General features: G+C 41.3%; 1 protein-coding gene across 1 annotated transcript; it reads right to left on the reverse strand.

The window, feature by feature from the left end:
- Nucleotides 1-12,394: 12,394 nt before the first annotated feature.
- cdk5rap1 (CDK5 regulatory subunit associated protein 1) lies at nt 12,395-19,864 on the reverse strand. Its single transcript, XM_059328323.1, has 13 exons — nt 19,384-19,864; nt 19,194-19,297; nt 19,083-19,117; nt 18,813-18,913; nt 18,521-18,731; nt 18,287-18,407; nt 17,207-17,437; nt 16,909-17,006; nt 16,748-16,803; nt 14,811-14,941; nt 14,514-14,663; nt 13,762-13,896; nt 12,395-13,058 (listed from the first exon to the last, which is right to left on the reverse strand). The coding sequence occupies exons 1-13, from the start codon at nt 19,658-19,660 to the stop codon at nt 12,909-12,911; spliced, it is 1,800 nt and encodes a 599-aa protein (XP_059184306.1). The 5' UTR covers nt 19,661-19,864; the 3' UTR covers nt 12,395-12,908.
- Nucleotides 19,865-21,900: the final 2,036 nt, after the last annotated feature.

The following is a 21,900-nucleotide window of genomic DNA, read 5'->3' on the forward strand; positions in this document are numbered from 1 at the left end:
ATCACACTATAAATTAATAGCAATGGTGCCAATGATAGTAACAATTTAATGTTTAAACCAGCTGAGTACCGCTGTGGTCTGTTAATTGTCCTTGTTTTAAAGAGTAACTGATGGATTTGCACAGTTTGAGAGAATAAATGTGTTAAAATGCCAGATAGTATGCCGGACCGGTTACACACTTTAACGGAGAGCCAGTGACATTGGATTGACAACTACAAGAAGTGCTCATAAACAGACATACTAAAGGGACTATATTGACAAAACTAAACAAACTGACAAATAAATTGTTCGAGACCAGGGTCTCCCACATGGCAGGCGAGAATTCTACCACTGAACCACCAATGCTGACATGCCCATGGAAACTCTTAGTACACCTACGAGGCTCACATCAGAGACAAACTATATGATGGTATAGACTTCTGCGCTGGACATGTTTATTTCATTATTGTCTTAATGTTCTGTCTGTTTTACTGTAGTGTAGTGTCTGCTGTCTCACCAAATGTAACATCTTCTGATGTGTTTTTCCAGGTATTTACTGCGAGAACAACTTGTAGTGAAATCATTTTGTTTGCCTAAATATTCCTTCTGGTGGAAGGAAAAATTTCACCATGCTGTTTTGAGACAGCCATCAAACCCAGTTCCCCAGGATCCCTCAGAGTTTCACACGTGTGAGAAGATCTCATCCTCTACCCTTATTGGTCAGTAGAGTCTCTGGCACAACAAGTGATTTTCTGGTGATAAATACTCCTATTGTTCTTTCTGTCCTTGGACTTCCAGAGAACAGGGCTTGTAGCTACGGGATCTTGCCCTCCCCCCCATGATGTTTCCACTGGACCTCTCCTATCTTGCAACTTCCAGAGAACAGAGTCTCTGGACTGCTCGACACTTTCACACCCTCGTCGCAGTGTTAGTTAGCCCCAGAGGCCATAAAATTATGTAAATATACATGAGTCTATGCATTAAGAACCAACCTCAAAAATGGGAAATGCTGAAAAATTAAAGATGTCCCATCCAGACATGAGCCAAACACAAACAATTTGGCTACATTTCTGCATGGAGTTTAAGAAAATATTCTTACCTTGGAAACCTTGCTGGACATTCCTGTTGTTAACTCTTTTCCCTTTATACACCTTGTCTCCTTCTGCTAGTAGGACTTGTTATCATTTGCAGCCTTGTCCTACACATTTCTGTGAAACAACATTCTGTAAGACAATTGAATGTCTTGATATTTAAACTGAGATGAGATGTCTTTCACCTACCTAAAGGTTCCACCGAGGGAAAAGGGAGAGGTGATTTCGATGACTGGTCAAGGAAATGCTGTATTAAAGAGGCCAATTCTGGGACCAATTTACCCCTCAGCATGCACTATCTTTAATATAAGTAGAGCTGACAGAAACTTGGTACTTTAAAGTCAAGGGGAACTCAAGAAAAGTATTGGATAGTATGACTGCATGTGTGAAAAATACGTTTTTTAAAACCCTTTTGCAAATTGGTGTGAACAATTAACTAGCCATCATTAACAGCTGGCTGGCTACTTTGGTCTTTACCAACCTTACACAAAATAATGCAGAATTATTTAATATATTATTATATCGATATAATATCGATTCGCCAAGTATCGATACTTTTTTGTCATAATTAATGGAAAAAATGAAGTGAATTCTTTGGTACTTAAAATGAAATCAATTGCTTTTTTGATCCACTAGATGGTGCTGTTGAGTATTATTCTGGTGAGGTCAGTAGAGGTGATGGTCAGCGTGACAGAAGAAGTTGGTACAACAAAGATGGCGGCACCGGAGATAATAAATAAGGAGAGCCCCGTCCGCATTAATGTCAAGCGTGTGGATTTATTTTTGATTTTTTTTTAACAAGGAAGGGACGAATGAGATAGAAATGACACATGGAGTTTGCAAGGAGTGCCACATGAAAATAAAATACTCGGGGAATACAACGGACTTGCGGGCTCATCTAACTCGGCACCATCCTGAGATCGCATTAACTGATGACGCCAAAGCTAATCCTACATCAGCGATACCGAGAAACCAGCCGACAAAACTGCCTCTCAATTCAGAACGCGCAAAGGAAATAACACAATCCATTGCTTGCTTCATGTGCAAAGACTTGAGGCCATACAACGTTGTGGAAACGATGGTTTTAGCTACATGGTAAAGACACTGGAACCAGGTATGTGATTCCGTCGCAACGTTATTTCACGGACACAGCCGTATCAAAGCTATACACAGCAGTAAAGCTTGAAGTTGAGGAAAGTTTGGGAACAGCAGATATACTTGCGATAACTTGTGTTGCGTGGACGTTGCGGGCAGTAGATTCATATGTGACTATAACGGCTCATTGAGTGACAGATGACTGGAAGCGTCTGTCTCACGTTCTTTAGACTCGAGCAGAACATGAAAGTCACACCGGAGCAAACGTTGCACTGCATGTTTGATATCAGTTCAGTTCAGTTTGACTGAATACTTTCTTGGTCAGTCTGTGGGTTTGACTCTCATTGTGGAGAAATAAAAAGACTGTCTTATTTGACAAAACAATTATTGATTTAATTTAATTTTGTGGACACAAAATGCAGTTAAGTAATTTTATACAGTAAAATCGCAATTGTCACACCGCGGTGAGGTTTGTCTTGTTCTGGGTTTTATTTTGTCTTGTGACTTCCTGTTTTATTTTGAAAATTAACTCTCCTCTCGTTTCAGATCACTTGCCCTTCCCCTGGTGTCACTAGTCTGATTGTCTTCCCTGATTCCTGATTGTGTCCACCTGTTCCCCATTGCCCTCATGTGTCTTATAGTCTGCGTCTCCCTTTGTCTTGTGCCAGAGTGTTTCGTTCCTGTCGATCACCCAAGCCAGTTACCATAGTCCAAATTTTGTCTCTGATTCTTTGTGAAGTGTTGTTTTCTTTTCCTCCAGGCGAGTGATTTTGTGTTCATAGTGTTCTTAGTTTGTACCTAGTGCCATAGTGTGTTGCAGCCTCTGTTTTTTAGGAGTGCCTTTTGTTTTGTATCTTTAGCCTTAGCATTTTTTCCTCCCTTTGGAGTGATTTTCTGTTGGTTTATTTTCCTTTTGTGTCTGCTGTTTTGTCCCTCCCTTTTGGAGTGGTTTTTTGTTCTTATTAGACTCATAGGATTTTCATAGCCATTTATTTTATCACCGTGTCCTGAGGATAAGAGGGATTAATAAAGTCCACACGAATCTTCGCTCTGCATCTGAGTCCTCCTTCATGTCCAGGCCTGACAGTACACTCTGGCCAGTATGGACTCAGCAGAGACTGATCAGATGGCAGAGTTCCTGCGCGCTCAGGAGGCCCGTCTCTCCCGTCAGGAGGAGTTTCAGACAACCATGGCTTACCAGTTGAGTCACCTCGCGGCTCAAATTCAGGCCCTCCAGGACCGTTCCGTCCAGATCACCACAGCTCTCGAGCCTCTAGCAGCCGCAGCTGCTCCCGCCCCAGCTGTGCCTATCGTCGGGGCTGGTTGTAAGTTGGCTCAACCAGAAAAATTCTCTGGGGAACCAGGACTCTGTAAGACTTTTCTCATTGATTGTTCTATTCATTATGAACTGTTTCCCAATGCTTTCCCCACTGACCGAGCCAAGATAGCCTTTATGGTGTCCCACCTGACCGGTAGAGCCAAAGCTTGGGCCTCAGCAGAGTGGGCTCAGGACTCTCCACTCTGCAACTCACTCAACGACTTTAAGGCAGCCTTACAGAGGACTTTTGACCCGGTCACGACAGACCAGCTCCTGAGCGAAGAGCTCAGGAGCTGAGCAGACTAAATCAAGGCAGCAACTCAGTTTGTGACTATGCTATCCACTTCCGCACCTTGGCTGCGGAAAGTGGGTGGAACACCACAGCCCTGTACGATGTGTTCCTGAAGGGGCTGGCAGCCCCCATTCAAGACCTTCTTGTGCCCTTGGATTTACCCTCAGACTTAGACTCCCTCATCGCGCTCGCCATCCGGACGGACAACAGGGTCCGTCAACTCCAACAGCAACGCGGCAGCCAATCCGCAGAGAGATCCACGCACACACAAGCACCGGGCTGGCGGGACCCCCGCCGTTCACTGCCAGAGCAGCGTCGTCCCTCTCCCATGGAAGGGGAGGGAGAGCCCATGCAGCTGGGAAGGGCTCGGCTGACACAAGAGGAGCGACGGAGACGACAGCAGGAGGGCCGGTGCTTTTATTGCGGGGAGTTAGGCCATCGTGCCGCTGTTTGCTCAGCCAAGAGATCCACTGTGGTGAGTCAGTTTACTGCCTTAAGCTCCGTGCCACGTACCCTCACCACAGTCAAGGTAATACACCACACTGCCACAGAACTTGGTGCGCTTATAGACTCAGGGGCTGATGAGAGTTTAATGGACTGGGGTTTAGCCGAGGAGTTGGGCCTCAAATCTGAACTTTTAGTTAGACCAATCAACGCCAAAGCTCTCAATGGAAATGAACTCTTCACCATCACACACATCTCAGAACCCCTCAAAATGCACATAAACGAGCACAGGGAACACATACGTTTTTATTTGTTCAAATCACCATCCCAAACACTGATTTTGGGACAGCCATGGCTGTTTCACCACAACCCCCATGTAAACTGGAGAACGGGAGAAATTATGGGGTGGGGGGAGGACTGTGTTGGTGACTGTTTAGACATCTCTACTCAGGGGAGAGATGTAACTGTGGCTAATTTTACCTCTGCTAACTCCACCATAGACTCCGAGTACCCGGACCTGAGCTCTGTGCCCTCCTGCTACCACCACCTTCGGGAGGTTTTTAGTAAGACCAAGGCCATGTCACTCCCTCCTCATCGGCCATATGACTGTGCCATTGAACTTATTCCAGGCTCCACCATTCCCAAGGGCCGACTGTACTCGGTCTCTGGGCCAGAGAGGGAGGCCATGAGGGAGTACATCGGGACCTCCCTGAAGGCGGGGTTGATCCGCCCATCTTCATCACCAGCAGGTGCCGGTTTCTTCTTTGTGGACAAGAAGGACGGGTCCCTAAGACCTTGCATAGACTATAGTCCCCTTAATGACATTACTATAAAGAACCGTTATCCACTTCCTCTCATGTCGTCCGTGTTTGACCAGCTCCAGCAGGCCAAAGTTTTCACTAAACTAGACCTACGCAACGCATACCATCTGATCAGAATAAGGGAGGGGGACGAGTGGAAAACGGGGTTTAATACCCCAAGCGGTCATTATGAGTACCTGGTCATGCCTTTTGGATTAACCAACGCGCCTGCTGTGTTCCAAGCAATGATTAATGAGGTACTTAGGGATTTTCTGGACCATTTTGTATATGTATACCTTGATGACATTCTCATTTACTCTCCTGACCTTGACACACACCAAGACCATGTAAACAAAGTACTAAAAAGACTGCTGGAGAACAAACTCTATGTCAAAGCTGAAAAGAGTGAGTTCCATGCCAACACCGTCTCCTTCCTGGGCTTCATTGTAGCCCCTGGAAGAGTGCAGATGGACCCGGCTAAAATTAGCGCTGTTACTGAGTGGCCCACACCTGATAGCCGTAAGAAGGTTCAGAAGTTCCTTGGTTTTGCTAACTTTTACAGACGGTTCATCAAAGGCTTCAGCGCAATAGCTGCCCCACTCCATGCTCTTACTTCTCCACAGGCGCGTTTTCACTGGTCTCCTGAGGTGGAGACAGCCTTCCAGACCCTCAAGCGTCGCTTTACCTCGGCTCCCATCCTCACCATGCCAGACCCACAGCGACAGTTCGTGGTCGAGGTAGACGCGTCCAACGAAGGGATCGGGGCAGTCCTCTCTCAACGGTCAGAGCAGGATGGAAAGATGCATCCCTGCGCCTTCATGTCACGGCGGCTGTCCAAAGCGGAGAGGAATTATGATGTCGGCAACCGGGAGCTACTGGCGGTCAAGGCTGCCCTGGAAGAGTGGCGACACTGGCTTGAGGGGGCAAACCATCCATTCATTGTCTGGACTGATCACAAGAACCTTGAATATATCAGAAAAGCCAAGAGACTCAATTCTCACCAGGCCAGGTGGGCGCTTTTCTTTAACCGGTTTTCTTTTTCTCTCTCTTACAGGCCGGGGTCCCGCAACGGCAAGCCAGACGCCCTGTCTCGACTCTTTGACCCCGAGCCTGTTGCCAAGGTACCAGAGACTATCCTCCCACTAACCTGTGTGGTTGGAGCGGTGACCTGGCAAATAGAAAATGAGGTTAAGCAGGCTAATGGTGAGGCTCCGCCACCTAGTGGGTGCCCAGTGAATCGTTTGTTTGTCCCGGTTGAGTTGCGGCCACAGGTGATCCACTGGGCCCACACCTCCGCCGCCGCCAGAAGTGGTAGACGGTGGCCCAGTCTACAAAGTCAAGCAGTTGCTGGCGGTACGCAGCCGGGGCCGGGGTAGACAATACCTGGTGGACTGGGAAGGATACGGACCAGAGGAGAGACAGTGGATTCCCTCCCGCTACATAGTAGACCCTGGTCTTATAGAGGATTTTCATAGGGACCACCCTGACCAACCTGGGCCGTCAGGTGTCGGCCCTAGAGGGGGGGGTACTGTCACACCGCGGTGAGGTTTGTCTTGTTCTGGGTTTTATTTTGTCTTGTGACTTCCTGTTTTATTTTGAAAATTAACTCTCCTCTCGTTTCAGATCACTTGCCCTTCCCCTGGTGTCACTAGTCTGATTGTCTTCCCTGATTCCTGATTGTGTCCACCTGTTCCCCATTGCCCTCATGTGTCTTATAGTCTGCGTCTCCCTTTGTCTTGTGCCAGAGTGTTTCGTTCCTGTCGATCACCCAAGCCAGTTACCATAGTCCAAGTTTTGTCTCTGATTCTTTGTGAAGTGTTGTTTTCTTTTCCTCCAGGCGAGTGATTTTGTGTTCATAGTGTTCTTAGTTTGTACCTAGTGTGTTGCAGCCTCTGTTTTTTAGGAGTGCCTTTTGTTTTGTATCTTTAGCCTTAGCATTTTTTCCTCCCTTTGGAGTGATTTTCTGTTGGTTTATTTTCCTTTTGTGTCTGCTGTTTTGTCCCTCCCTTTTGGAGTGGTTTTTTGTTCTTATTAGACTCATAGGATTTTCATAGCCATTTATTTTATCACCGTGTCCTGAGGATAAGAGGGATTAATAAAGTCCACACGAATCTTCGCTCTGCATCTGAGTCCTCCTTCATGTCCAGGCCTGACAGCAATATATTGTATCGCAATACTCACCATATCGCGAAATGCTTAAAATCGCAATAATATCGTATCGTGACTCAAGTATCGCGATAAAATCGTATCGTGGGGCCTCTGGTGATTCCCACCTCTAGTAAAGCCCAACACTAGCATACTGTAAATGCATCACCACAACCCTTATCAGCTTGCTATGAAGTGGGAGAGACTCCCTGATTGTCTAGTGGCTAGGATTCGGTGCTCTCACAGCCGCAGCCCGGGTTCGATTCCCGGTCAGGGAATCCTGAGGTGTTATTTGCTTGATTTACAATCATGTCATTGGACCCAGTTGTTGTGGCTCCCTGCTGGTGGATGAAACAAAGTTCCCACATCAGAGAAAGTAGGATTACAGTAGAAATACCACAAAAAGGTATGGAACTATTTCAAATAGTTACAAAGCCAACCAAATGAAAATTCCTTCATATGCTAGATGGCATAGTGTACACTACTGTCTAGTTGTTCAGATACCAGTGAAGTTGAGCTTCCCTGAGATTTGATCTCATGTTGCTGCAGTTCAAGTCAATAGTGCTCATCACAACGTATGATGCAGCATGACAGATCAATGCTCAACCTTACCCACAATGCAGTGTCACCCAGTGAGGCATTGCGTTGGCCATACATACAAGTGTACATTCTGTACTGTACTTCCAAACCAAGACCAACAAAGGAGATGATAACCTCGAGAGGAATAATGTAAATATACATAAGTGTATGCATTAAACACCAACCTCAAAAAGAAAACTGCATAAAAATCAAAGATGTTCAATCCAATCACTAGCCAAACACAAGCAACTTGGTTATACTTATGCTCAAGTATGGATTAGTTCACACTTTCTCCAAATATTCCTTCTTAAAGCAATTTAGGCAAAATGTACTTACCTTGGAAACCTCTCCAGTGATTTGGACCTTCCTAATGTTAACTCTTGTCCCATTATACAGCTTGTCTCCTTATCCTTGTTGGACTTGGTTATCATTAAAGAGAAACTGTCCAGCCGCACTGCCTTTCACCTCTTAAGATGTGTCTGGATGTGTGTTCAGCAACTGCAGCCTTGTGACATAACATTCTAGAACAGTGATGCATTAGAGCCACAAGGACTGTGGATGGAACCTCTCCACAGAATCTTTTGCAAGTCTGCGGACCAGTGGAATGGGCCACGACTTTCAGACTGACACACAGCCTACTGCACCGATAAGGTACAAAATGCAGCTACACGTCATTGGTAAAATGAAGACGTGTTAATGAACATGAACAGAGGTGAGTGCTATAACTTTCAACAATATCCTGCAGCCACATGGTCCTTTCATGTATCCATTTCACAGCCCTGATCCAGGCAAAAAAAAACATTAGTTCAAACGCTATTAATGACTTGTTGCATCGTCCGGGAATCAGACCCGGGTCTCCCGCGATTTCAAACAGGATTCTTTAGCTAAAACTCCCTAAACGGCTTTCCATTCATTTCCTATGGTAGTGCTGAACCACTACGGATGTAATATATTTTTTGTCTCTAGAATGCGCTGTGGAGGCGCTGTTTAGAAAACCTGTTGCCTCCGGCATCTAGCTTTCAGAGAGTGAAGAGCTGACATTGCCTTAACCTTCGTTGCCTGGAAATTACATTAAACGGTAAGTTAACCTACATTAATGATGAATGAAAAAATTATTATTGAACAAACATGTAGTCATTGTATCCCACATCGTCCGGCTTTTGGCTAACATTCTATCAAAATTTCACATTAACTACTAATACAAATCGTCATGTTATGTTTCCAATGAATTAAGTGGTGTGAAACTAGAGTCTAACTTCTTATACTTTTAAACCGTATATAGTTTGAAGTCTATATAGGTTGAGTCTGCAAACGGACACTAACGTCGGTGAATTAGCCGTTTGACCACATCTGTCACTTGCATCTCCTCGCTGTAAAACAATGGGGGCCGCTGAGTTTTTTTGGGGAAATTGGATGTTTCTGGGTAAGCTAAATAAATATGACCGCTATCTACCATCGTTATCAACACACCTTGACCGTACTTTTGTCCTTCACAACCCTGTCACAACCCTGTTTACCCTGTCCAATATATCTATTGTATTGTATTGCTATTAATTCTGTGTATTTTATTGCTGTTTCTTTTCTATCCTTTTGTACGGTGTCCTTGAGTGCCAAGAAAGGCACCTCCAAATAAAATGTATTATTATTATTATTATTATTATTAATAAATGACCGCGAAACACCGGAAAGCCCCCGCGCGACAGGTGAGAATACTACCACTGAGCCCCCAATGTGAACATGCCCATGGAAACTCTTTGTACACCTACGAGGCTCATATCAGAGCCAAACTATATGGTAGTTCAAGAGTATACACTTCTGTGCTGGCAACATGTTTTATTTCATTATTTTCCCAATGTTCTGTCTGTTTGAATGTTTATGAATGTTTAATGGATGTGTTCAATGATGATATGATATATTATGGTTTGTGTGGTATTAGGTTGAGCACATTTTCTTCTTGTGACTTAGATGCAGATCAGATCACATTTTATGACCAATTAATGCAGAAAACTAGGTAAATCCTTAGGGTTAACATATTTTTCTTCCCACTGTAGATCTGTATCTAAGCAGTCTAGAATGCTAACTTAATATTCTACAAAACTGTACCTTAACATGCTATACATGTGACACTAGATATCTCCACTTCTGCCAAGTTGTCCCCCTCTCTCCCTCTTCCTGTGTGTCTGCCTGCCTGCTGACCTGGTCACCTGAGTGGAGACAGGTGTGCTGGACCCAGGTGAGCTTTCCCAGCTGCATGTTATCCTGGAATCAAGACTTATCTATATTCTGAGCTCTTCCACATCCACCTTGCCAGATTGCAGTGCTTCCGCTTTGGTGGCTCTAGAAGTAGGCCCCTCTTGTGCCTGTCCAGATCTGGTTATTGAGATTCTGTGTTGTCTCTTAAGAATTGAGCATTCTTTGCATTAGGGGAAAAATCAGACCTCTTTGGGAGAGCAGTGTTAAAATTCTTACACTCTACTGGGTTATATGACAGAATTTAGTTAGTTAGATCTGGTTATGACCGGTGGAGGGCAGCATTACGCTGGATAGCGTACAGCCTGCCGGAATCCTAGAAGAAGGATGCAGTGCTTGCTCAGTCAATTTAGCTTTTTGAAACTAATTTTGCCTGTTGCATTCCATTAATCCTGCCCTCTCCTTGCAGTTCTGTCTGCCTTGGTTCCTGTCCTTGTAACCATCCTTGTTTTTCCTGCACCCACACAATCTCTGGACTATTTCCAAGCCATTGGACACCTGGCTCAGCTCACCTCTGAATTCCCACTTTGCTCACTCCATTTCAAACCCACTCCCTTTAAAGTTAGGCAATTATTGATACTTTTGTTTTTAGCCTTCCAGCCCCTTGTGTCCTGCGAGTGGACTCACTTATCTAGCCTTAACAGTAACTTAACATTAGAGACCTTAAACTTAATATTAGAACTAAACATGCTTTACCTGAGCCACCATTCTAGAATTCTCCATTATCTTCGTAGAAGTCCAACTTAACACTGTTATACTTGTAGCTTCACATTTCAGAAATACAACTTAAAATTCTAGAACTTTAGGTTAATATGCTACATCCTGGAACTGGAACTTCATTTAGAATTGTAATTCTACATTCTAGAAAAGACTTTCACTACATCTTGATGTCCTGATCATGCTGGTGTCCTGACAGCAATGGTTGCAGAATGCTCTTCTAGTCTTTTGTTAGACATACAACTGGGGATGGAAGCAATCCAGCATCAAAAAGCCATCATTAGTTGTGTTTCCATCAACAACTTTCAATGTGCGTTCTGAAGATTCACATGACAAAAGCTTTATGGAAACACCAAAATGCGATCAAACTTTTGAAAATGCACATGAAAGTTTTTACACTTGCTTGATATGAGGGGCTTTTTGTCTTTTTCTTAAAAATAGTTAACATGCTTAACGGGAGACGGAAAGGCTCTTCCTGATTAAGTTCTCACGTAGCGAACATTTAACCCACATGACTGGTCAGCTGTTCCAGCTCTGCCGGAAAACCCAAAAGGAGAAGAAGCTCTTTCCGCTGTCTGTGTCTTCTCTCCATTTTCTCTTGAGGGTGGCCAAAGTTGTCTGAATAGAAACCTCTTTTTGTATTTTTTTCCTCTCTGCCAGGTCTACTTCCTCTACGGTTTACTGATTGATTAGCCTACAGCAATACATTACACTGCCATCTTCTGACGATAGTATGTTAATGCAGCTTTGTTTATTTGCTCTAAACTAGTTGATGGAAACATCCATAAGTCGCATTTTCTTTAATGCGTCATTTCAAAATCACCCTTCAAATTTGCTTCGACTTAAATGGAAACACGGCTAGTGACCCAGATATCTTAGGCACACAGAACATGCCAATCTGTGGTCAGTTGACGGTCAACCGTGACATAAAATTCCACAGGGGAACCAAGTTAAAGACACCTTGCTGTCACCTAGGTTTAAAATCATGCAAGGGAATGCTAGCTTCCAGTTGGTTTGTTTGTAAATGCTTCACTTATGGCATACTGCCATAAAATTCTTACAAAATGCCCTGAAGAAACAGGTGAGGACAAACTAGCATTATACTGTTCCTCTCTGTGGTTGTAATCATAATGCATCTTATTTCACCACAGGGAATTCATTCATACAAAAGTATGAATTTGAACATGGACGTATTAATTGCTAAATGTACTAACAGTTTCAGAATTAACAGTGGTCCTATGAATGTAAACTGTTTGTCACAATTATTTAACCTTGCACATCGCTGTCTTTATTAACTATTTTTATGTGAAGCTCTGTGAGCTGCATTTAATGCATTAATAGTGCTATATAATTAAAACTTAATAAAAAACCCTGCTAATAATTTAACTATAACGTTGGCTACATTGCATTTTTGCGAGTAGTTCATCTTAATGTATAAATATTGCTTTGTAGTTCAACACTAGGGAAGGTGAAGCTTGTGAACACTGATCTTCAGGTCCTGAAGGTCAGAGACTGGATGTTTTCAATACAACTGCATGTTTTAAGCTTATTATGAGGGCCAATGAATTGCTGTTGTTGTGCTTTGTTTTTCTCAAGGACTATTTGCTGATTTGGACAGATATTCAGTTCACAGAGTAAATGGCATTTCTGAAAACTGCCTGAAAGAGAAATTTCGAAGGAAAAACTCAATGATGCACCAATATTACTAACTCTGATAAGGTATTCCTCATGGGGAGAGTGAACTGTTCCGACAGGGTTACTGCAGTCGTGTCACAATGGGACACCGTCTGCAGGATAGGGTCTGCTGTTGTCAACACAGTTATCTTTTTTGAAAGAACATGCTTCTTCCAAAGCATATCACAGCACTTTTGCTGCTGACTTTAGGCAATTTTTTTCTCAAGGTTTCTGACTTTTTTCTATTAATGTACTGATCCATGACATTTTACTGCAGTTTGAAGATCAGACAAAACAACATATAATTTACAGTTCCATGTACGAAACAAATGGCAATTCACCCAAATGACTTTCAGCATCCTAAGCAGATCAATATGTACATACACATACTGTGCACTGACTATATAAATAAATTACTGTTTTCATAGCAGTCCAATGTGATTGTAAGATGACAAAACAGCCTCCATGTGCCTTCAAAGTCATTCAAGAGAAGTAGACAGTTTCCTGTGGTGTCACCATGTTAATCAAGGGCATGCTTCAATCATGGTTGTGTCTGAAGCCAAATGTTCCTCAAGCTGGTCCCTTGGCAGAGTCTCATAATACTTCACGTTGCCTGTCAGGGAGCTGTGACTGAGGGCCCGGCCCCTCAGGCTCTGGGAGTTGGCCGACAATATCTATATTAAAGACACAAACATCAAAGAATGAATGATAATGTCTTCAAGCTCTTTACTGTGGAGATTGTTGAAATAATGTCCTCCTACCACTGGCCAACAGAAAATGTTGTTTTTATGCAAGAATGATTTGATCAAATTATATTGATAGTGACCAAACAACCCATCAACTGTCATCTTAATTGATTGTTTCTAATGCCTACAAATGGAACTTGTGAACTCATTAATATGACATGGGAAGTCATGTGCATGAAACGCTTGTTACTTACTTTTCCCACTGAGCCCCACCCACTTTAAACCAATGAAGAAAGAATAATGTCTTCTGTAAAATGACCAAAACTGTTCTGACTTTGGCAGAAAAGTGTGCCCATAGGACCCCAATATTTGAGAAGGCTGATTGAGAAAATGTGTTTTTAGGGCCTTTAAATGTGGTTATTACAAAACTGTCAAAAAAGGTATGCACTGACAGTGAGTGGGATAATTTACAGTACACAAAATAAACAGTGCTCTGGAAATACGATGTATCAGTGACAATGTTTTCTTTAAAATATATTTGGCATTTCTGTACTGCAACTTTGTTTTTTCTTATCAGCCAACATATCATCAAACTATCTGTAATAAACAAATATCTGCTAATTATATCAGCTGTATCAACCATGTAATTAAAAAAATGTGATGACTAATATCTATGTGTACCAAGCCTTACCTTCACCAGCACGTAGTCTCCAGCACTGACTGATGCAGTTTTGGATTCTGTGCGCTGAACATCCTCTTTGGGGAAAATCACTTTCACATTTCCATCGGTTCTCCCACACAGGTCCTTGGCAGATCTCTTACTTTCCTGCATAAAAATGGAAACCAGCGATGAGCAGTGTTGCCTGGTAACAGGTTATGGTAACCCAGTGGGGAGGTACGACTACTACTTTTTAACTTGGTGAGCAGTGTTACACATTACGGATTCAAAATCCTGTATTTCTGTAGGAGCCAATCAATCCTCTCCCTCACATGTTGGAATGAGGTTAAATTGTGAACAAGACCAATAGTCTACAGCCCTGCTGGTGGCTGAGTGAGGGTTCACAGTGGTGCTTCGACTTCACAGCTAATGTTACCATGCTAACATGGTGCAGAGCAGGTGTAATGTTTCCCATGTTCAGTATCATAGTTTGGCTTGCTAACATGCTACCATATACTAATTAGTACAAAACACAAAGCACTGCTGACAGTGAGTTCACACTGTGGTGAAATATGTCAAAAACATACTTTTTTTTATCCATTACTTTTTCATTTGAGTGTCCGTTTTTTGGTAGATTTAAACAAAGTTTGAGAGAAATAGACCTTTTGTGTACATCTTCGTTTGTGAAAAATTGGAGCAAGAATGTAAAAAAAAACATAGTGTTGCATTTTTTTAAAAATTCAGTGTACTTTGAAGGATGTGCCAGTGTTGTGCGCAGTACTCACTCCCTCCACCAGGATAAGCTGTGTGCTGCCAATAAGAGCAGCGTTGATCCTCGCAGCTTCCTCTCTGAACACACTGATACACTCCTCCAGCCTCCGCCGCTTCACCTCTTCTGGCACGTCGTCTTGTAGCCGATGGAAGGCGTGAGTTTTCTGAATAGGACAACCATAAGAGTAGTTACAAAAAAATGCAAAACTAGTTCACCTATGGTGCAACCGAAAAGAAAACACTTGAAAATAAAAGCTTGGGTTTTATTCAAAAAATACAGAATAGTACATTAAAAATCCACAAGTGCTCACCTTTCTCATACTGTAGGCAAACAGGAATCCAACATTGTAGCCCACCTCTCTGATCAGAGACACCGTCTGCTGGTGGTCGTCCTCTGTCTCACCACAGAACCCTGAGATGAAGTCACTGCTGAGACTCACCTCTGACACACACACACACACACACACACACACACAGATATATACACACACACACACACACGTCTTTAATGTCACACATTACTTCCTATAGATAATACCAAAGGAAATGCCCTTTAGGTTATGTTATGAGCTTTCCACTCAGTACAATTCCGTGTTTATTTTTATTATTTATTCAATGAAGTCAAGTTAGTGTTACAGATGGGTCAAATGGGGACAAATTAAAACAGCTAGAATTAACAATTTACTCAGTCATTTTTTGTGTACTTGAATTTTTTAAATCTCTTAATTTTACTTCAGTGTTTTTGATTTCAAATACTGTACTTACTGTACTGCAGCATTTCAAGTCACATCTGTGACAGATAGCATGCTGGGATTCATATGTTAACACATGAATCATTGGTTATGTAAACTGAAACTCAGAGTCAGAGTCAAACACAATGTTTCCGGTGCTTTCCCTGGGTTTCTTAAAGACTTGGTGAGGATGTGGGGGTGCTATCCCTTGATTATTGTACGTTTTGAATGAAAACATACAATGCAATTAGACATCACTTTTAGACCATTATTACTACAACCTGAATTTTAAAAAGTTGAAACGTTGTCTTAAATGTAAATAAAACAGCATGTCATCATTTGATAATCTTTTTTGACATTTATTAAACTGAAAACTGTACAAAAATAATATATTTAATGTTCAAACTATACACTCCGAATAATGAATTTGTTGCATTCTGTTTTTATTTACATTTTAAACAGCGTTCCATTGTGTAAAAAAAGTTTAAACAAAAGTTTAAACAGTGCTCTGGAAATACCATGTATCAGTGACAATGTTTTCTTTAAAATATATTTGGCATTTCTGGACTGCAACTTTGTTTTTTCTTATCAGCAAACATATCAAACTATCTGTAATAAACAAATATCTGCTAATTATATCAACTGTATCAACCATGTAATTAAAAAAATGTGATGACTAATAACTGTGTGTACCAAGCCATTTGATATTTTATTTACCGTACAATTTAAACAGCGTTCCATTGTGTAAAAAAAGTTTAAACAAAAGTTGTTCAAGAAGTATGCTGGGAGCCAACTACCATCATTAGATCTGGCAAAAGTCTTTGACTTTACATTAATTTGGCTTCGGAGGTGTGAGTTAGTAGGTGGGAATCTTTGGGGCTTTAAACACAGCAGCAGGACAGAGACATCTGGTGGTCCGCAAATGTACAGCAGCTCTTCAAGACGGACTGAAGCACCAGAACACCTCTCTATTTCAATATTTTTAGTCTCATGTGTGCAGTATTATGTCCAACAAGCCTGTCTGTTTTTATTAAATCTGTAACACTTTTGAGTGCTGCATCAGTGTTGATGGTAGGCTTATCATCTTATCACTTAGTATCAGGTTGAAATGTTCTCATACTTATAATTGTGTGTTTAAGTGTACATCACCATATTCCTCAGTCATTCTCCTTAGAATAGTAACATAGGTTAGCTGGAAAACAAAAAAAACTGTCAAACTGAATGATCAGTGAGAAACAGTGTGCCTCACAGGAGTGAAACAAGCTTCAGAGCTTCCAAAATTACTCATGGTGGATCTTCTTCTGGCTCATTTAATTAAAGCTAAACTGAGGACGGCAATTATAAAGTTAGAATAGATAATCTACCCCACCGACTTTTTACCTCCATCTAGCTACAATTTTACATCAGTAACTCAACTTTAATGTTGAGTGACATTTCTAAAGTAAAAACACCGTTAAATATAGTACTCTAGCCATCTTTGCATATTAAAGGAACATATTAAACCACATGTAGCCTACCTGGGATAATTCTCTTGACGTTCTTCACAAGATCAAGGTAGGCCTCTCTTGTATAGCTGTACATTTTATAAGAAATAACATGGTAAGAGCATTTTTTGTGACATTTTACTAGACTTGAACAACTTCACACACACGTTTGACAGCTGATTTTGGCGTCTTACCCACGGCGCATTGCTTTGAGAACCTTGTTGCTGCCACTCTGGGCTGGAAGGTGGATCTGCTTACAAATGTTCCCTCGCTCCGCAATCAGATGCAAAACCTGTAAACACCAACACACGGAGCGGGGCAGGAAGCCTCAATCAGCCAAGTTAATACAGAATCCTCCAGAGGAGATGGCAGGGTTTGTTTCAAGTGTGATCAAATGGAAAAAAGGCACTTTATTACCACTGGGTTGTAATGAGATATATATATATATATATATATATATATATATATATATATATATATATTTTCCTGTACCTCATCAGGGAAATCCTTGGGATGAGGGGAGGTGAATCGGATTCTCATGTCCGGGTCGATGCGGGACACTCGGTCCAGCAGGTCGGAGAAGCGCAGACCTCCCTGTTTCGTTCTGTAGACGGTCTTAAACCCTCGGCTGAGCTGGGTCAGCTCTGAACCGCTGAACTGCTCCTCTGATGCGTCTCTGTAGCTGTTCACATTCTGACCCAGCAGAGTCACCTCCTTCACACCCTGAAAAACACACATTATAGTCAGTATTTGTATCCCCATTTTGAAGACTTGTCTCATTTCGGGTTAATTTTGAGTCTTTATTATGCAGTCAAACAGAATGGGTTTGAGTGTAAAGCTTTCCACACTGCAATCAAAGAAGATTTCTTGCAAGTAAAATCCCAAATATTTGCTTTTGAATTCAAAAGTTGTGTTTACAAATAAAAATGTTTTGTTTGAGTGGGAGAAGACAGGAAATCAATATGCCATAGTGTTACGTTTGAACTGGTACCTATACAACCCCTATACCAAAAAAGTTGGGGCACTGTGGAAAAACATAAAAACAGAACAATGAAAAAAATCTTTAATGTTCATATTAATACAAATGTTTTTTATCATGGTCACTCAGAGAGCACAACACATCCACAGAATGTGGTTGCAACAGCACAAAGAGCTTTGCAGACATGACATTTCTTGTAAAAGCCCTGCCCACTGCATTGCAGCAAACTTTGAGGGCCAGCTAAAGCAAAACAAAATCTGGAAAAAGAAAACTTTTTGCAGCTCAGTCCAAAGGTGTTTTGGACCACATTTGATGATGATTGGTCCAAATGCAATCATTTTTTGGAGACTTATGGTTTAAAAGTTAAGGACCAAAGTGTAAGTGTATTGTTATAGTGCCACCACCTGACCAAATGGCACCACATTCAACACTGCACACCTTTGGGCCCCCAGCAATACACCAAAGCAAGTGTGAAGTAGATTAGATGAACTATTTCCGAGATATGTGAAGGACACAGACACACAGATTCCTTGCTTTACAGTTACAAATGTAGGGTTTTGACTGACCGACTTCAGTTCGAGGTTCTAACTTGCCTGGCCAGAGAGCATACGAACTTCCTCAAGTATGGAGCTGACGGGTCGACTCCTCTCTCTCCCTCGAGTGAAGGGAACGATGCAGTAACTGCACATGTTATCGCAGCCTCTCATGATGGACCTGCCGGCACAAAAGAAACACAAATTCAGCAAAAGGTTACAATATAAAGACACAGTGTTGCTGCAGAAAACAGGAAGGAAGGTGAAACCATAGTTTCTCGGTTAACAGCTTACACAAAAGCACTGTATCCCTGCGGAGCATGGTGGACAGGCATGACGTCAGCATAGGTCTCCTCTAGCGACAGCAGGACGTTGCTGGCCTGAAGACCTCCATCAGCTACAGTCAGGAGGCGGGGAAGGTCCCGGTAGGCATCTGGACCAGCAAGAACGTCTACAAGCTTCTCCTGCTCCAAAAGCTCTGTCTTTAGCCTCTCTGCCATGCACCCTGGACAAAAATAACCATTCATACATCTTCTAGCCTCTGTCTGGGTGCCTGTAGTCAGATGTCTGTATTGAACTAACTTACCTAAAATCCCAATTTTCATTGGTGTTTGGGTCTTTAAACGCTTCTTCTTCATAGCTGTTAGATGTTTGAGTCTGTTCCAAATAGTTTGTTCAGCCTTTTCTCTGTTGAGAGAAGTCTGTCCATTAGTTGGTGCATCAGATTTAGTTTTTGTGAACTTCTGGAAGCTTTATAACACCAATTTCAGTAGGTTGGGTTAAACAATTGTAAAAATGTCACTCAAACCGCAGTTTTTCAAGTAATTTGTGGAAGAAAAAAAAAACATCATCTTACCTTATAGAACATGTAACCAGAAGGACAACGTCTGCCTGTGAGCACAATGGGGTTTTTTTGTTAACTGTTTTGACATAAACGATGATAAAATGGTTTAGGGCTCTTTTGTACCTCTTTTAAGTCGACTGTGCGTTCATATCCATTCCTCTGTAGTATGGACCAGGCTATCTCTGTGTCGTTTACATTCATTTGACATCCATAGGTTTCAAAATAAACTGTAACATAAACACAAAACAACAGTTTATCATTTTGGGCCAAACAATTAAAATTAACTTGTTGGTCTTTAGTGATGCAAACTAACCTTTTCTTGAATTTCCCATCACCAAATCCTGAAGATAACTATGCTCGTCAGAGTACTCTTCATCTGCAGCAGAGCTCTTATTGACTGGGACTCCTTTGATGAAATCCTGAAAACTTGGACCAGAGGATATCTGACTCTTGAACTTGTCTACAGTTGTCTTCCTCTCTCTTGAAGTCACACTAGCGTTAGCTAATTTAGAACAATATCTGGGCTGAATACACCTGAGGGGCTTCCAGTGTTGGGGAATGGTAAACAGGGCTTTCCTGAGGTAGTCCATGCTGGATTAGCTAGCTACACGAGCAAAGGTTTACTAGTTAGCTGTTGGATTTAACTCTGATTGAGCAACCATACAGTGTACTGTAGTTGCCTACTTGTAGCGCTACTTTCCCCCTTGTTTATGTCGCTGAATACATTGCTGTTCAACTGCTAACGTTGGGTAAATGTCATTGAGGGACCAATATCATGTGGAGTCAAAGATGTCTACATATCAAGAGGAATATCTACCCATTTCAAAGTGACGTTAAGGAAACCCGTAAAAATCATTGATCTGTCAAAAGATATTATAAAAGATATAGTTATAAAAACATAGTTTGGGAGAAGAGTAAAGGAAATTATATACATAGAATTAGAATAATTATCACTACAGTTATATGATTCTACCTTATAGCAGGTATATGTAATTGATTATGTGTGTGTGACATTAGCCTGGATTAAGGCGGACAAGCGTAAGAGATAGATGACTGAGTGTAAGGAGGAGGCAGTTCATGTCCCAGGCGTCTTTATAACACCAGAGTTTCTTTAAATTCCCAAAGCCATGGCAGAAAACAGTATGGTTACACTTGTGACAGTGTCCTGCTCAGTAATGACGGAAATACACGACAGAGACTTATCTTGCATCCTGACAGCCAAAGATGTTCCCGGGTACGTCCAGCTTCACGGTCCGTCCCTAAACCTTCTGGACGTAAACAAGGTTCCGTGCGTTTCGAAGCGAGCCTTTAATAAACCCATCAAAATCTTAACCCTTTGATGCACAACATATAAACACCTTCTAATGTACAACATCGGTGAAAAATGACCCGCATTCATTTCCCATGTCATTTCATGCTGGCTGTGTGTTTAAATATCTTTTTTTAATTATTATTATTATTATTATTATTATTATTACAACAGATCATTATATCCATTTCTCCTTTCATACTTCATGAAGAAAAATAGTTTTTGTATTATTACATCAAGTTTACACACATGGGTCAAAAATGACCTTGTGCATTTGTAGCATAGTGATACAAAAAGTGATACACTAAATTAAAAATGTGAGTATATGTGTAACTATGTTTGTCTTATTTTTAAGGGTTAACTTTAAAAAAGTTGTTAGAACCACCAGATTATATTGGAAAATCACATATTTTAACATTTGAGACTTATTGGAGCCACCAAATAATAATTTCCATTGGAAAACACCAATTTAACAAAATAGGATAGTTAATATTTGTGTCATCTTCGTCAGGCTTTTGAATTGGTGGTTGGTAAATTGGTGACCCTTTGATGCACAACATATAAACACCTTCTTATGCACAACACGGGTCAAAAATGACCTTGTGCATTAAAAGCGTAGTGATAAAAGGGGGGAGGGGGTATTCAAGAAGTAAGAAATGAAAACAAAAAAGTAGGATGTATGATGATCAAAAACAAGTTATTTGAGGAAAACCTGCAATACAGAATGATGAATTTAATTTATTGCAAAGATATAGAATATAAAAACTTAGTCGGGTCACTTTAGACCCATGTTGTGCATCAAAATCTTAAACCATGAGTCTTAACAGCTGAACACTCGGCGATTGACACAGTTCACAATTGCTTATTTTCCTCATTATGATCTAAAACTCGTGCCTCATGATGGGGGTTGGGGGAGGGGAAGAATGGGGTAGCAACCACATTAAAAAAAACAGGTTAATTTAATTAAGTTCTCCCAGAAGTGAAATAATTTCCGAATTAAAAGAAACATCGCCTACAAGTGTGCTACAAATCCATCATAAAACTATGAAATAATGCAGTCTGTAGCCTTGCAATAAATAGTTGTTAGGCCTAATGAAACGTAATGTTATATATTTCAACATGTCCAATTATATCGACCCCTTTAAATGTGCTTCGGTTTTTGTTTGTTTTTGTTTATTTGTTTGTTGTACCCACATTTCCTACGGACAAAATCCTCTGAAATGTAGATCAAGAACTGCATTTTATTGACAGGCGATAATTGGAGGAACTTTATTTTTTGGAACAATTTTATGTAATAATAATGTAATGGCTGTAAAAATGTCCATTAGACCTACAGTTATTTTCTATACATATCAACTCTGAATCATATTTTATCCTATCATATTTTTTTGTTTTTCTATTTGGTTTAAGATATTTGTATGCAACAATTTGTTGTTATTTCATTATTACCACACAGTATATATAGTAATGAGCCATACATGTCATTTTGTCCATTCTGAATTATTATACTTATAAGGTAAA

This window comes from Centropristis striata, chromosome 3 (genome assembly GCF_030273125.1).
Source record: "Centropristis striata isolate RG_2023a ecotype Rhode Island chromosome 3, C.striata_1.0, whole genome shotgun sequence".
NCBI lineage: Eukaryota > Metazoa > Chordata > Actinopteri > Perciformes > Serranidae > Centropristis > Centropristis striata.

Coding starts and splice junctions, on each gene's coding strand:
- cdk5rap1 (XM_059328323.1), bottom strand. CDS start 19,660: ATGGACTACCTCAGGAAAGCCCTGTTTACCATTCCCCAACACTGGAAG. Junction 19,298..19,383: donor GATGGGAAATTCAAGAAAAG/GTTAGTTTGCAT, acceptor TTTATGTTACAG/TTTATTTTGAAACCTATGGA. Junction 14,942..16,747: donor CGTCAAGAGAATTATCCCAG/GTAGGCTACATG, acceptor TGTGTGTGTCAG/AGGTGAGTCTCAGCAGTGAC.